General features: G+C 35.0%; 1 protein-coding gene across 2 annotated transcripts in view; it reads right to left on the reverse strand.

Moving 5' to 3' along the window:
- Positions 1–14,817, reverse strand: part of CAMKMT (calmodulin-lysine N-methyltransferase) — a 381,932-nt gene that overhangs the window by 353,937 nt on the left and 13,178 nt on the right. For both annotated transcript variants that reach the window (XM_040623517.1, XM_040623516.1), the window contains exon 3: positions 10,752–10,816. In XM_040623517.1, coding sequence (XP_040479451.1) covers positions 10,752–10,816 — 65 coding nt within the window. The remainder of the gene's footprint in view (positions 1–10,751; positions 10,817–14,817) is intronic.

The raw sequence follows: 14,817 nt of genomic DNA on the forward strand, positions 1-14,817 counted from the left end.
AGAGAAACTGGTCTGCTTCAGTTTCCTCCCCTCTGCCTACCCCAGGCGCACACTGTCCAAGGAGGATCCTGCCTTGTCAGGCTAACTCTTCAGTACTGTGACAGAGAATTGGAAGGAAACGGGGTAAAAAGGAAAACGACAGTTGTCTTTTTGATAGAAAGCATTAGAATTGTTTTCTAAGATTTTTCTGTTTGTATTTAAGAGGTGCAGAACCAGCAGCAAAGTGGGATGGTTGTGGATGGGTGAGGGAAAAAAAAGAAAAGATAAACTGCTAAAGAATGCATGTTATTTTCATGTCATTTAATCGAGAGGGATAAAACACTCAAGTGATTTGAAAATCCTTTTGTTGCATGGACTTAAGACTAACATCCTCAAAGACTGAACCAGAGAGGACATGGTTTTATGAATATTACAGAAGTATAAGATACCGTCCCTGCAATCTGCGGGGGAGAGGGGTAAATTCTACTTCAGGAGAAAAAGATTAAGAAAGAATGTAATATAATACAAAATTGAGTGCTAAAGTATAGGATACGAACTACAAACCTGTAGGACTTAAGAGAGAGAGAGAGAGAGATCAAACAGAGCAATACGAATCCATCTCTCCCTTCTTATTGTTGTCATTTCTTCTCCTTAAAAGGATCCAGGGACAAGCACAAGCAGAGGGGTTGTGTTTTACATGAATATATGCTACTTCTCAATTGTTCATAATGACAGTCCAATTAATCCCCACTAAATTCTGATTGGGTTGTCAAATATTAAAACCAAAGTCCGGGATTAATCAAAATACTATTTTTCTTTCTTTGACTATCACATAATCAAAAATGATTATTTAAGTTGTAATTCTGGATTCCACCACATCTTACAGTCAGAAACAAAGGGACCCCTGATAAATGGCAATGGCACAGAAGTCTGGCCTCCAACAACATGAATGGGCAAAAGCTTCAAACACACCATGAATTTACCACTAGGAGCAAAGACTGTACCTGACCAGCATTCTAGGACAAGCAGATGATGAGCATGTGGAAGCATCTACAACATACAGAATACATCTATGTGTTCCAGCTCATATACACAGAATGATCTGAAACTTTTTCTTATTCCTCCCATGAACTGTCCCCAGCTCCCCAGGATAAAACACGGATAGATTCAGGGATAGGAGTGGAGGAAGGGTGAGAGGGAAGAACATGAGAAAGATGAGATACATATGCACAAACACTAAATTCATTCAATCATCAAATATCTCGTCCACAGCAAGCATTGAGAGAGTAGCATAACACACATAGGCCATACAAGTGTCCAAATATCCATAATTCCCTGTGGAAAGGCCGGCCACAAGCCAAACAACTTTGCTAAAGACAAGAATATCCTTTCTGCCAAACTTTTTGTGGGACTTATGTTTATGTTAAGCAATCCTTAAATATCACTATAGCATAAGCTTGAGAAACACACTGAGTACCTCAGAGAAAGGGCTATGTAAAAACACAAATCACTAGTTCTATTGTATTATTGTGCAAAAAAGCAGCAGTTTCCGAAAAGGAAAAAAAAGTGATATAAAACAAAACCCACATTAGGTTTCAGACTATTAAAAGAAAATGCATTCTTTTGCCCCATCCTCACTCCCCAAATCCCCACTCCATTAGATTGTCAACTACCTCTCAGGAACCCTACAGAGCCCATTTCCAGTGACCTTTAATCAGTCTCCTCTGAGACACAATCCACTGGACAGAATTCTTTTCCATTTGCCAAAGTTATTTTCTAGCACTCCAAGTTACCATTTTTAGTTCCAATTCTTACCGTGAACTTTTAAAATTCATTTCTCGCCACTTTGGGGGAAATGCTACCTTCAAGAAATATAGAATAGTTATAAATTCCTGTGTAAAAACCTACTAAATATTAAGTTTTAAGCAAGTTATCTTTATCTGAGTATCAGTTTCCTCATCCCTTGCAAAGTTAAGAAGACTAAGTGGGAATAATATTCACAAAGTTCCTGACAAATCCTATGGGGAGTGCAAAAAAAAATGACGGAAGAGAGAAAAAGAAGTACTACTCAGTATTTGGTCAGAGGGGGGAAGGAAAAAAGATTTGTTTGGCATATATCTCTTCTGCTAAAACTTGGAGGCACCTAAATTAGGAACATTCCATCAACGACTTAAGAGGGAAAAACTAGCAAGTTTATGGCAAAGATAATGAACCACATTCCAGTGTTACTGCAGTGATAAAGCATAACGCATGTGACGAATCTAGAAGGGATTACAGGGTTTATTCATTCTTTTCTCATGATAGCAGCACCTCCTATTATCAAAGAGTATCATTCCCACTCTAATTTTTTATTTCAAACAAAATTTTGAGTACAGTTGACAATGTTATGTCAGTTTCAGGTGCACAATAGTGATTCAACATGTTTATAGGTCATGCTATGCTAACTACATGGATAGCTCCCATCTGTCACCCTACAATATTATTATAATATCACTGACTATATTCCCTATGCTATGACTGGAAGCCTGTATTTCCCACACCCCTTTACCCAATTTGCCCACCTCCTCACCCCCCTACCCTCTGACAATCACCGATTTGTTCTTTGTATTTATCGGTCTGATTCTGCTTTTTCTTTGTTCATTCACTTGTTTTGTTCTTTAGATTCATGTAAGTGAAATCACACGGTCATTTGTCTTTCTCAATCTGACTTATTTCACTTAGTATAATAGGTCCATCCATGCTGTCACAAAGGGCAAGATCTCATCTTTTTAATGGCTGTATAATATTCTGTTGTGTACATATATCACATCTTCCTTATCCATTCTTCTATCAATGGACACTTGGGTTGCTTCCATACCTTGGCTATTATAAATAATACTGCAATAAACACAGGGGTGCATACAGCTTTTCAAACTAGTGTTTTCACTTTCTTTGGGTAAATACTGAGTAGTAGAATTATTGGATCATACAGTATTTCTATTTTTAATTTTTTGAGGACCATCCATACTGTTTTCCACACTAGCTACACCAGTTTACATTCCCACCAACAACACACGAGGGTTCCTTTATCTCCATATTCTTGTCAACACTTGTTATTTTCTTGTCTTTTTGATTGTAGCCATTTTGACAGGCATAAGGTGTTATCTTGTTGTGCCTTTGATTTGCATTTCCCTGATGATGAGTGATGTTGAGCATCTTTTCATGTGTCTGTGGTCATCCGGATGTCTTCTTTGGAAAAATGTAAATTCAGGTCCTCTGCCCATTTTTCAATCAAATAAAAATTTTAAAAGTGAACTAAAACAAGAGGTCTTCTAAACGTTCCTTCCCTGGTAAATAGTAATAACAAATGAGTAGGACTCTGTTTATGACTTAGGGACATACTTACCCAATATCGTGTCAAAAGAAAAAACTGCCCTGACAACTATGGAGCTAGGAAGTCAGATAGCTGGAGATACATGGGTAGGAAAACTACCATGTAAAAACCTAGCCTACCCTCCAGAAATCTTTCCTAACCTACCCTCCCGAAGTCTTTCTCACAAAGACTTCATACTACATGTACACTGTGATTCTCAAGAAGGGCAAAGTGCCAGGCGCCTGGGTGGCTCAGATGGTTAAGCGTCTGCCTTCAGCTCAGGTCATGATCCCAGGGTCCTGGGATCAAGTCCCACAACGGGCTCCCTACTCAGCGAGGAATCCGCTTCTCCCTCTCCCTCTCCCTCTGCCCCTCCCCCTGCTTGTGCTTTCTCTCTCTCATGCTCTCTCTCAAATAAATAAATAAAATTCAAAAAAAAAAAAAAAAAAGCAGGGCAAAGTGCTAAATCCAGTGCCAGTGATGCGTATCACCAGTTCCCCACTGATTTGGGACCTATGACAGTCTCAAGGCCACTGACCATTACCCTTGCGTAAAAACTATATAATGCATTGAAACTTAAAATTTATTTTTTAACAAAACTTATAAATTATCTATGCCCAAGCCAAATATTTTACAACTGACGGAGCTTTTAAGCTTATTTATACTCCCCCGACCTAATATGGGGCTAGAATGAGTTGATCTCTGATTTCTTATCTTGTAACAGTATTGGGAGACTAATACATTGACATCTAACATGGTGTGAGCTCCTTGGAGAAACATGCTATTTTAAAACAAAATATTTCATATTTTTTCACTGATAAAATGAATTGCTCCTGTTTTCCACAGAGCTGTCCTTAGCTATTTGAGATTTTATCACAGCTTTCATTCAAAAAAATTAATACTCAATTTGGAAGTTAAAGAGTACCTATTTTCTTTTTCAAAATGAAAAGAACATTGCTTACTCCAGTTATAAAACCAATATGTGCCATAAAAAAAATCAAATGATACTGGAAAGTGTGAAGGAGAAAGTAATAATCACCCGTAACCCTACCCCAACAAAACATGATGAACATTAAGATATAGTTCTATGCATGTACATACATACACATATACTTAATGGGTATCTATGTATTTTGCAGAAATAAGATCATATTCCCTAAAGCGATTTTTTAACCTAATATGACTTAGAGATCTTGCGCAGCTATATGGATTATCCATAATCAACCAGTCATCTAAAATTAAAGATTGTTGCTTTTTCCAATTGTTCTCTGTGCTACAATGAATTCTTTTACCTTCCATCTTTCTATAATGGTTTCATTAGTTGTTAGAAAAGCAATTATTAGTCAAAATGATATGGATACTTAAAATTACGAAAAACATGCCAGATCACCTCTAAAAGTGGAATAATTTACCCTCCAACCAACAGTAGTTGAAAAGACCCATTTTTCTATAATTCACCGATTACTGCCTATCTTCTCTCATCTTTGCCTTTTTGATGAACAAAAATGATATCTCACTGTTTTAATTGCATTTCATTACTTCATTCCTAGTAAAATAATCATTTGATGTGTTTGTAGAGCATTGGTATTTCTTTTGTGAAATAACTTGTCCTAATTTTTGTCTATGTTTTGTCTTTTTCTTATAGATTTCCGGTCTGTTTTTGCTATTGTTTTGTGGGAGCTCTTTACTCAACAAAAAAAATACGTCTTAGTCTGCATATGTGTCACAAATAATCAGTTTATCATTTGTCTTTCAACTTTTTTGATGCTTTTTAAATCTTTCATCAATACATTTACCTTTAAATTCATGGGGTTTGGGTCACACTTAGAAGGCCCTTCCTTATTTTAATATTATAAAATTATTCAACTGAAATATCTAGGAGTGAGGATTTTTACTTAGTTAATCCAACTTAAATTTATATTGGTACATTACATAAAGGAGAGATTCAGCTCTGCTATTTTTTCTAAGTTTCTAATCAATGGTACCAGACACCATTTGTGAAAGTATCCATCCTTTCCTCTCCTACTGAAATTCCATCTTCATCATTTGATAAATCACATATATATGCCTTTCTGAACTCTCTATTCTAAAACTTTGCTTTATATGTGTATTTCTGCACTGACATTCACTGTTTTAATTACGGAGCTTTGCACCATGTTTTCACATAACAAAATAATGTAAAAATATTAAGAATGGCACACACTAAAAAATATTTCCTATCTTGTGTTATTTTCCACTCTCAAATATATTGAAAAGGTTAAAGAAAAACAAGACAGATGATATTAATGCTAATACACACATAATCTACACAGAGCTCTCACATTACCTGATATTATGTTCACTACACTGTAAGTTATTGTTTCTTATTCAATCATAATAAGGAGTTAAGGTGTGTTCAAAGAGTCGCCTAGACAGCTAGTAAATGGCAAAACCAAAAACCTGAACTTCATATTCCATGATCCTTCCATGAACCCACTAAGTTAAAAATAAAGCAATTGTCTATAAAAGCCCAAATTTCTCATTTTTTAATCAAAGTACCTTATCCACTGTATATTCTATACATACACCTGTATATCTACATACACACGGATATGCGCAATGTATTATACACATATACACATACATGCACACATCCACTTTTATTTGAATGAGGAAAAAAGTTTTAAATCTAAGCTGATATACCTGAAGCTTTTTTTTTTTTTTAAAGATTTTATTTATTTATTTGACAGAGAGAGAGAGAGAGAGCCAGTGAAAGAGGGAACACAAGCAGGGGGAGTGGGAGAGGAAGAAGCAGGCTCCTAGAGGAAGAGCCTGATGTGGAGCTCGATCCTAGAACGCTGGGATCACACCCTGAGCCAAAGGCAGACGCTTAACGACTACGCCACCCAGGCGCCCCATACCTGAAGCTTTTGATATTCCATCAATATTACAGGCTTAACTATGTAACACAATAAAAATGAAACAAAAACTAAAAACTTGGACTATATTTCCTGACAGATGGTTACCTTCTCTTGGTTTCCCAAATGCAGTTAGAATACATAAGATCCTTAGGTAATAACTACTACTAAACCGAAAGAGATCTGTTTTGCATACATCACAAGACAAGTCCCATTCTCAGACAATAGGAAGGATCTAGAAGCAGGAGACTGTAGCTGTGTGCATTAAAAGTCCAGGTCAGCCCTGGGATTCACTGGGGGGAAAAGAATTACCATTGTCACATGTAGGAATATACAAGGCAGAGGGTCCACAAATTTTTCCAGGAGACTATGAGATACCAACCACCCTGTCATGTAGCCCAGCCAGGAGAAAAAAGATTTTTTTCAAAGAATGGCAGAAGGGGTCTTACCAATACATTCCCCAAATTTAAGCTGCAGTGTTAGCCGGGAATCCTGATTCACAGTAGGTTACTGCAGTGCTATATTATTATTGACTTCCTACCCTTTAAAGGTTTATACATATTATACTGCACATATTGTGCACAATAAATTGGATAAGAAGTATCACCTCATCCTCTCTGTCAAATGAAGGATGATGTGCTGAAAAAAAAGTCCAAATGAAGTTATTTATAACCCCAAGCACTGATGAGATTTTACAAATACCAAATAGTTATATTATATACTATAACAACCAAATTTGAGTCAACTAAGCCTTGGAGAGAATCACATTTTTAAAAAATTCATTTCAGTAGAGGAAAGAGATGACTTTGGAGAAAGAGAAAGTGGGATTGGAAGAGACACAGCATAGCAGGGCTTCTTTGATTAGAGGGCAGGGACTTGCCGGAAAGGAGACTGTGCCCACAGGGAAAACAGAAGCAAGCGATCAGCTCTGGTGCTTGCAGAGTAATCCCTTGTTACCAGAGTATTCAAGTGACCTGTTATGTGAAACACAGAAGCAGCCAGCACTTCGTTTGAGATGAAGGATGCCATCCTATATTTCTCCCTAGGTAGCAGGATGGCACCTCTTTCCAGGCATGATGAATCAATAGCAGACATAACCTCTCCAGAGAGCAGCTCTGATATTTACAAAGGAACTAGGTTCTAAAGTAGTAGAACCCAAAGAATGAAATATGCATACCTATTCCTAAATAGAGGTAAGCAAAAAGGGAGCCTGGCTTTCAAAATACTGTGTTTTCCACAATAGCAAATATATTCTATGAAGCAATGAATCATTATGCCGAAATGACTGTATGAGATTCATTTTTAATTTCTTCTTACAACATTCGAAGGAATTCAAACTCTGAAAGGATAGCTCAAAAATATAAAACACTTTACAGGTCATACATTTAAAAGCACAAAATGCTTCTAAATAATAAAGGTAAATATAAAAAAATATTTTCTAATATATCAGGAAATAGGAAACTATCAAGAAGTTTCATTTATTATCCAAAATTACGGGGATGTACTGTATGGTGACTAACATAATATAATAAAAAATCATTAATAAAAAAAAAAAATTAAAGATTTTTCCATATCTTTTTGGTTAGAGAACAAATTCAGAAAGTAAGACTAAACCTCTCATCTTTGAAAATTTGCAATGAAAAAAATCATTGTTTGGTTTCAACAATTAACTTAAAATTGAGATTAATGGTTCTATTAAACCATGAATATATTTTGTGTGTGTGTATATATATATATAATTATACACACACACATATATATACACACAAACCCATATGTGTTTTGTATATATCCACATATCAGGTTTTCATAACTATACAATATTTTAGTTATTTTTTTCTATTATCAGGAAGTTTTATTAACCTGGAAACTATTCTTGAAACAAATGAATAATTTCATTTATTGGTTCTCTCACAGTATTAAAAATTTTTCTCATTTAAATATCTTTCAGTGTACCATCGTGTACTACCACAGTGGTGATTTAGGCATAGATATTCTTATATAGAACTCTTGCTGTCAAGATTAACAAGATCAAAAGTATTCCCTTATTTAAAGCCAGAAATATAAAAATTAAACTGATACTTAAAAACAAACGACCAAAAACAAAACAAAACAAAACCCTCAAAAATAACTCAGGAAAATCCTTTTTTTATATTAACGAATTGCTGAATATATTGAATACATGAGAAATAAATCAAATGGAAATTTTTAAGCATACATCTTCGTATGTTTACATGGTGAAAACTTACAGTTATTTTTCAAGTTATTCCAATTATATTGGGCTGTGAGACAGAATTATGATTGTGGCGCCCTCTCCTGGGGTTTCTAGTCACAAACTCAACCTAATATCACTATCGGTGTAAAATCAAACATTTGGGGCATCAAGCGATAAATCACTTTTTCAGTCACTGATCACTTTAAGCCTTGGCAAAGATTATATAAAAGTTATCATCAATATTTACGCTATTGTAACAGGATTTTACCAATTTATCATTAAGTAAAATATCAGTATAGATTTTTCTTTTAAAATAAGAGGATAACAAAAGTTACACCAAACAACGTTTTAACAGGTTTTACTTTTGTCACCACATCTATCACTTGGCAATATATTCAGGTTTTTAATGCAACATTTGTGACAAGATATTTTAATAAATTACTACTCTGGTAATCTGATCTATTTTGTTAGTTCAATCAAAATAAAACATGAGAACAGCCCTTAATAATATTATCTTCATTATCAGAAAAAGATGGAAAGACATTTTAGAGGTACTCATCACCAGTAATAATTAATATATAGCTTCCATTTACTGAGTGTCAACTATGAGGAATAAAGTGTATGTTACACGCTTACTATATATTCTATCCAGTTCTAAGAGATAATATAAATTGATATAAATTGACATAATATAAATTGCTCAAGATGAATTTCAGAGCCAAGATTCAAATGTAGATAGGTCTCATTCCAAAGACTCAAACCTTTCCACCAAACAATACATCAGTGAAAAAATAGCTTTTGCATGCTATTTTTCCATTTGTCAATGTAACAACTGGGGGTGGATGAAGGTGGTGTGGAACAAATTGATGAGAAAAATGTCAGAGAAGGACAAGACAGTTATTCATGTATAAAATAATAGCATAGACCTTTAGGAATGTATTTTTATTTTACATAATGCTGCCAGCTAGTGGCCCTATTTCATACTGAGCCACTGGGAACAATGCTTGATCTTTACATCACTGAATCAAAAATTCCACATTTAACATTCTAGGATCACGTTCCTAAATTATACATGCATAAGCCTGACTTAATGTTATTTTACCTTACCCTAGAACTAAAGGAGAATGTCTTCTCAACCACCACTAGCCCTAATCCCCAATAAAATTAGATATGCCTAAGTGTGAAAGAATTTAGCAAGTGCCAACATGTAGAAACTAAAAGGTACACCTGTCACTATCTATGAAAAAGAAACCCATATTTAAATATTTTTGGATAATTTGGGGATACTTATAGATTCCTTAGTGACAAAATATATAATTATTTTTATATATAATCAAAAGCTTGCCATATGTGGGCATAAAAACAAAATTACTGCCTGAGTATTGCTGAACATTATTCTGTGCAGATCTAAAATCAGAGGACATCTGATAGAGTAGTACTGTTAGCACAGTATGTTATTTATTTTAGTTCAGAGAATAGTTCCAGCTATGTAATTTCCTTTAAGAAAAAAAAGTATTTGAGTACAATTTTTACATTTAAAAAGGTCATATTTAAAAGATAAAATAAAATAAAAATAAAAAGGCCATATTAAACTGATAATTCACTAGCTTAAGAAAAATATCTTATGTAACACACATGAAGAAATACACAGCTCTGATCATCATACATTGTTTAACACAGAGATATAAAGATACCCCTGGCTGATTTCTTTCATCATATGACATGATAATTATTTAAATGATTCTCTCAATGGAGAAATCTATCACGACAATCAGAAGCTTAGATGAAAAGACAATGTTCTATAATATAATACGGCATAAAACAAAAACCTTCTGGCATTGTATTAACAGCAAGGAAAACAAATGTTCTGGTTTTATTCCATAGCGAAAAAGAGAACAAGCAGGAAGTGGAAAAGAAAGTACCCAAAACACAACAAAGAAGAAAGAGACAGCCCATCTGTTGAATTAACTGAGAAGGTCAAAATGGAAACAAGAAACAAAAGGGATAGTACTAGAGAGTCCAGTGTTCCTTCTGACCTACATTCTGTCTCTCACACACACACACACGCACACACGAACCCACACACACACTCACACACACAACTGCAAAGTGTAAAAATAGCCTTATCCCACTTCGTAGGTGCATCTTATATGAGGCTAACCTCACAACTAAAAACAATGAGAGTTTATATTACACATACACATATGCACACACATCACTATAATAAATATTAGTGAGAAAAACACTAATTATAAATTCACTTTTTAAAACATTAAAAATATTTCCACAAAGGGAACATATAACTTACAAACATTTCCTGTATTGTCAAAGCTGGTAAGAACATCTTCAACATTCAAAGATCCATTATTATGCCTAGAAAGGAATAAAGCATTTTCTTTAATGATTCTGAAATAATAACATGTATTAAATTTTAAAAAGCTGAGACTGTGGATTGTGATATACCCGCCCAATACTTATAAACCCTTCCTTGTTATATTTTCAAAACATTTTCTGCCCACTAGAGGGAGAAGGAAAAGAAATAACAGAATACATTTCTCAGAATATTTGATGTAATGATATTCTTGATGATTAATTTACATTTGAAGTGTTAGTAAATAATTTTTATTGTTGTTTTAGCTATATAAAGGTGAGGCAGATTATTAAAAACAAAACAAAACCTTACCTTTGAGAATCTCAAAAGAAAAATAAATCATCGACCTCCAGAACCACACTCAACAATAAATAGATTTCCTCTATACCAGCCCAACAAATTCAGAACTTCAGTCACAAAGAACTAACCAACCTTCAGGTCTGCACAATCCACAATTAGAAGGTTCAAAATGTCAGGGGGCAAACTGTTCTGTATCTTTTTCCCAGTAACCTTAATTCCACTCCCTTTAATTCTAATTTCTATTCACTTGACAGTCCCTGAAATACCTATTTTGATCACTGATATTTTATTAATACTTACAGAAGTTGCTATTCTTCATATACAAATGGGCCCAAATGTCAATAGGTCATAGGGTCTGAGATACTTTTCCAGTGGTGATTAAAAAAAAAAAATCTGTTGGGGCGCTTCAGTGGCTGAGTCAGTTAAGCGTCCGACTCTTGATTCCAGCTCAGGTCATGATCTCAGGGTGGTGAGATCAAGCTCCAAGTCAGGCTCTGCACTGAGCGTGGAACCCGCTTAAGATTCTCTCCCTCTATTATGCTAAGTGAAACACGTCAATCAGAGAAAGACAATTACATGATTCCACTCATAAATGGAATTTAAGAAACAAAACAAAGGATTATAGGGGAAGGGAGGAAAAAATAAAATAAGACGAAATCGGAGAGGTAGACTAACCATAAGAGACTCTTAATTATAGGAAACAAACTGGGGGTTGCTGGAGGGGAGGTGGGTAGAGGGATGGGGTAACTGGGTGATGGGCATTAAGGAGGGCACGTGATGTAATGAGCACTGGGTGTTATATGCAACTGATGAACCACTGACCTCTACCTCTGGAACTAATAATACACTGTACGGGGCGCCTGGGTGGCACAGCGGTTAAGCGTCTGCCTTCGGCTCAGGGCGTGATCCCAGCGATCTGGGATCGAGCCCCACATCAGGCTCTTCTGCTATGAGCCTGCTTCTTCCTCTCCCACTCCCCCTGCTTGTGTTCCCTCTCTCGCTGGCTGTCTCTATCTCTGTCGAATAAATAAATAAAATCTTTAAAAAAATAAAAAAATAAAAAAAAATAATAATACACTGTACGTTATTTTTTCTAAAAAAAGATCCTCTCCCTCTCTATCCTTCCCCCAACCCCACTCGCACTCTCTAACAACAAAAATTTTGCTAACGCATCTACAATCTCCTACATTCTCCCTTATATGAAGGGAGTTCATTTACAGCTGTAGTTCTTACGGATGTTATAATAGTTGATAATAACCATTAATAACACACAATACAATTTACTGCATCAACACCACTTTGTCATTAAACTTATCATAAATGACATATATTGCTATGGACTGAATTGTGTCTCCCAAATTCATATGCTAGAGCCCTAATCCCCAGTACCTTATAATATGAGTGTGTCTGGAGAAATGGCCTTATTTAAATAGGTGATTAAGTCAAAATGAGGTCGTTCGAGTAGTCTTAATCCAATATGACTGGTGTCCTTACAAGAAAAGGAGGTTAGGACAACAGAGCATGTGCACAGGAAACAACCATGTGAAGAGACAGCGAGAGAACAGCCATTGTAAGTCAAGGAGAGATGCCTCAAAGGAAATCAAACCTGCAACACCTTGATCTCGGCCTTCTAGACCTAGAACTGTAAAAAATATAAATTTGTTGTTTTAATCCAGGCTGTGGCACTGCTTTTGGGAGCCCTAGCAAATTAATACCTTTAGTAAGAGAAGACATGTAAACTGTATTACCCTTTGCAGAAGAACTTTTTATTTCTATCATACAGACCCAGTTCTTTGATAGAGTGACTAAGTGAGATTGCAAGAAGTTATGTGCAATCATCACTGGCCAAATAAGCATTGGGCTCATCAGTATCATAATCTAAGAAAACAAAGTTAACAATGTGTCACCAAGAATACAAGATTCTACATAGAGATGAGGTTATGTACCCTACCATGGAAAACTACAGTATACATGTGGGAGAACAAGAATGAAAAAAGGACAAAGTATTTAATATCTGAAATGCAAGATGAAGCTATTAAAATGATCAGCATTGTGGCACAGAACTCAAAAACCTTTTTCATAAATATAAAAGCAATATACAATTCCTTCAAGAAAAAAAATGCTCCTAATCCTATCATGCAGAGACAACCACTATTAATATGTTGGAGTATAGCCTTCAAATTTATTCCATGCTCATACTTTCATTAAATAACTGAGATCACACTGTCCACAGTCTTGCAATTCATGTTTTAAGATATTATAAACAGTTTCCCACATCACTAAGTATCCTCCTGCATTATGAATTTAATGGCTGCCAACCAGCTGAATGAACGACTATGGGCACCATAATTTACTGAAGCAATGTTTTATGTTGGATTTTTAGTTTATATCCAGTTTTGTACTATTTACACTAAGTATCCTTGCAGAAATATCATTGAACCCATTTCTCATTACTGCCTTAGGATAAATGCCTAGAAGTTTCTCAATTCAGGGTGAAAGAAACATTTGAAATTAAATATATATTTTGAAAAATGTTAAATATCTCTAAAAAAAAGAAACTGGGATAATTGAAGTGAAATGCACACTTAAAAGTTAAAAAGCATTATTCAAAATAAAAAAGCGTGATTTCTCAGAGTTTTCACTGACACAGAACTCTTGTCTATTCTTGAAAACATTATCTCTTGATGCCAAAAAACGGAGTGTGCCCATGACATTTCTAAATGGGGTAGAAGTAGGGAAAGTATAAAACTAACCCTATACTCTAAATAACTTACAAAAAAATGAAGATCGTTTATCTATGAAGTCTAGAAATCCTAAAAGAAGGCATCTCATGAAAGAATAATGTCAGCAATCATTGTCTTCAATAGCATAAGAATTAGTGCTAATTATAGGAAAACTCTCATGCATACAATGTGGTAAAGACTCAGTTTGATTATTTCAAGTTTCCTTTCGTTTGTCCCAAACTCAAGGACTACTTTTGGTTCACTGAGTCATCTACTTTATTGTGTCGAATCTATAAGATCTTGCTATCCCTAATTTTTCAATAGTTTACCTAGGTCCTGCCCGGACAATGTGGTTAGATAGAAAAGTACTTACAAGGAAGGGACCTTGAAACTGCAATCTTAGAATTATACTGGAATTAATATTATGTAACAGTGACAATTTTTTGCCAACATATCAAGGTATAAAAAGTTCACTCCATCTTTCTCCTAAACTCCAAAGCTCTAACTTATTTCCCAAGCCCTTAATAACAATAGCGATCATAAATGTTCTCACCACAAAAAAGAAATGGTAATTATGTGACATGACAGCGGTGTTAGCTAATGCTATGGTGATAATCATTTGGTAATATGTAAGGTAATATTATACATCTTAAATTTATACAATGTTCTATGTCAGTTATAGCTCAATAAAGCTGGGGAAAAAAATCACCAATTGCCAGTTTCTTCTCAAAGTCAACCCATTTTTTTCACAAGTACTTTAAGCTATCCTAGAACTGAGGACTTTTGAGTTTTTCCCAAGAATGGCCTATGGAGTAAGAAGGACTAAGGAGTAAGTCACTGGGGCAGATAATTATTTGAAGAGGGGGAAAAAAGCTACTAGAGGAAAAGTCTGAAGTCTAAAGATATCAAGAGGTTGGAACTAGAGGTTAAACAGAAGCTAGAGCTAAATATGATACCAAAAGCACCAAAAAAAAAAAAAA

Source organism: Ursus maritimus, unplaced genomic scaffold (genome assembly GCF_017311325.1).
Source record: "Ursus maritimus isolate PB19 unplaced genomic scaffold, ASM1731132v1 scaffold_6, whole genome shotgun sequence".
In the NCBI taxonomy this organism is placed as follows: Eukaryota; Metazoa; Chordata; class Mammalia; order Carnivora; family Ursidae; genus Ursus; species Ursus maritimus.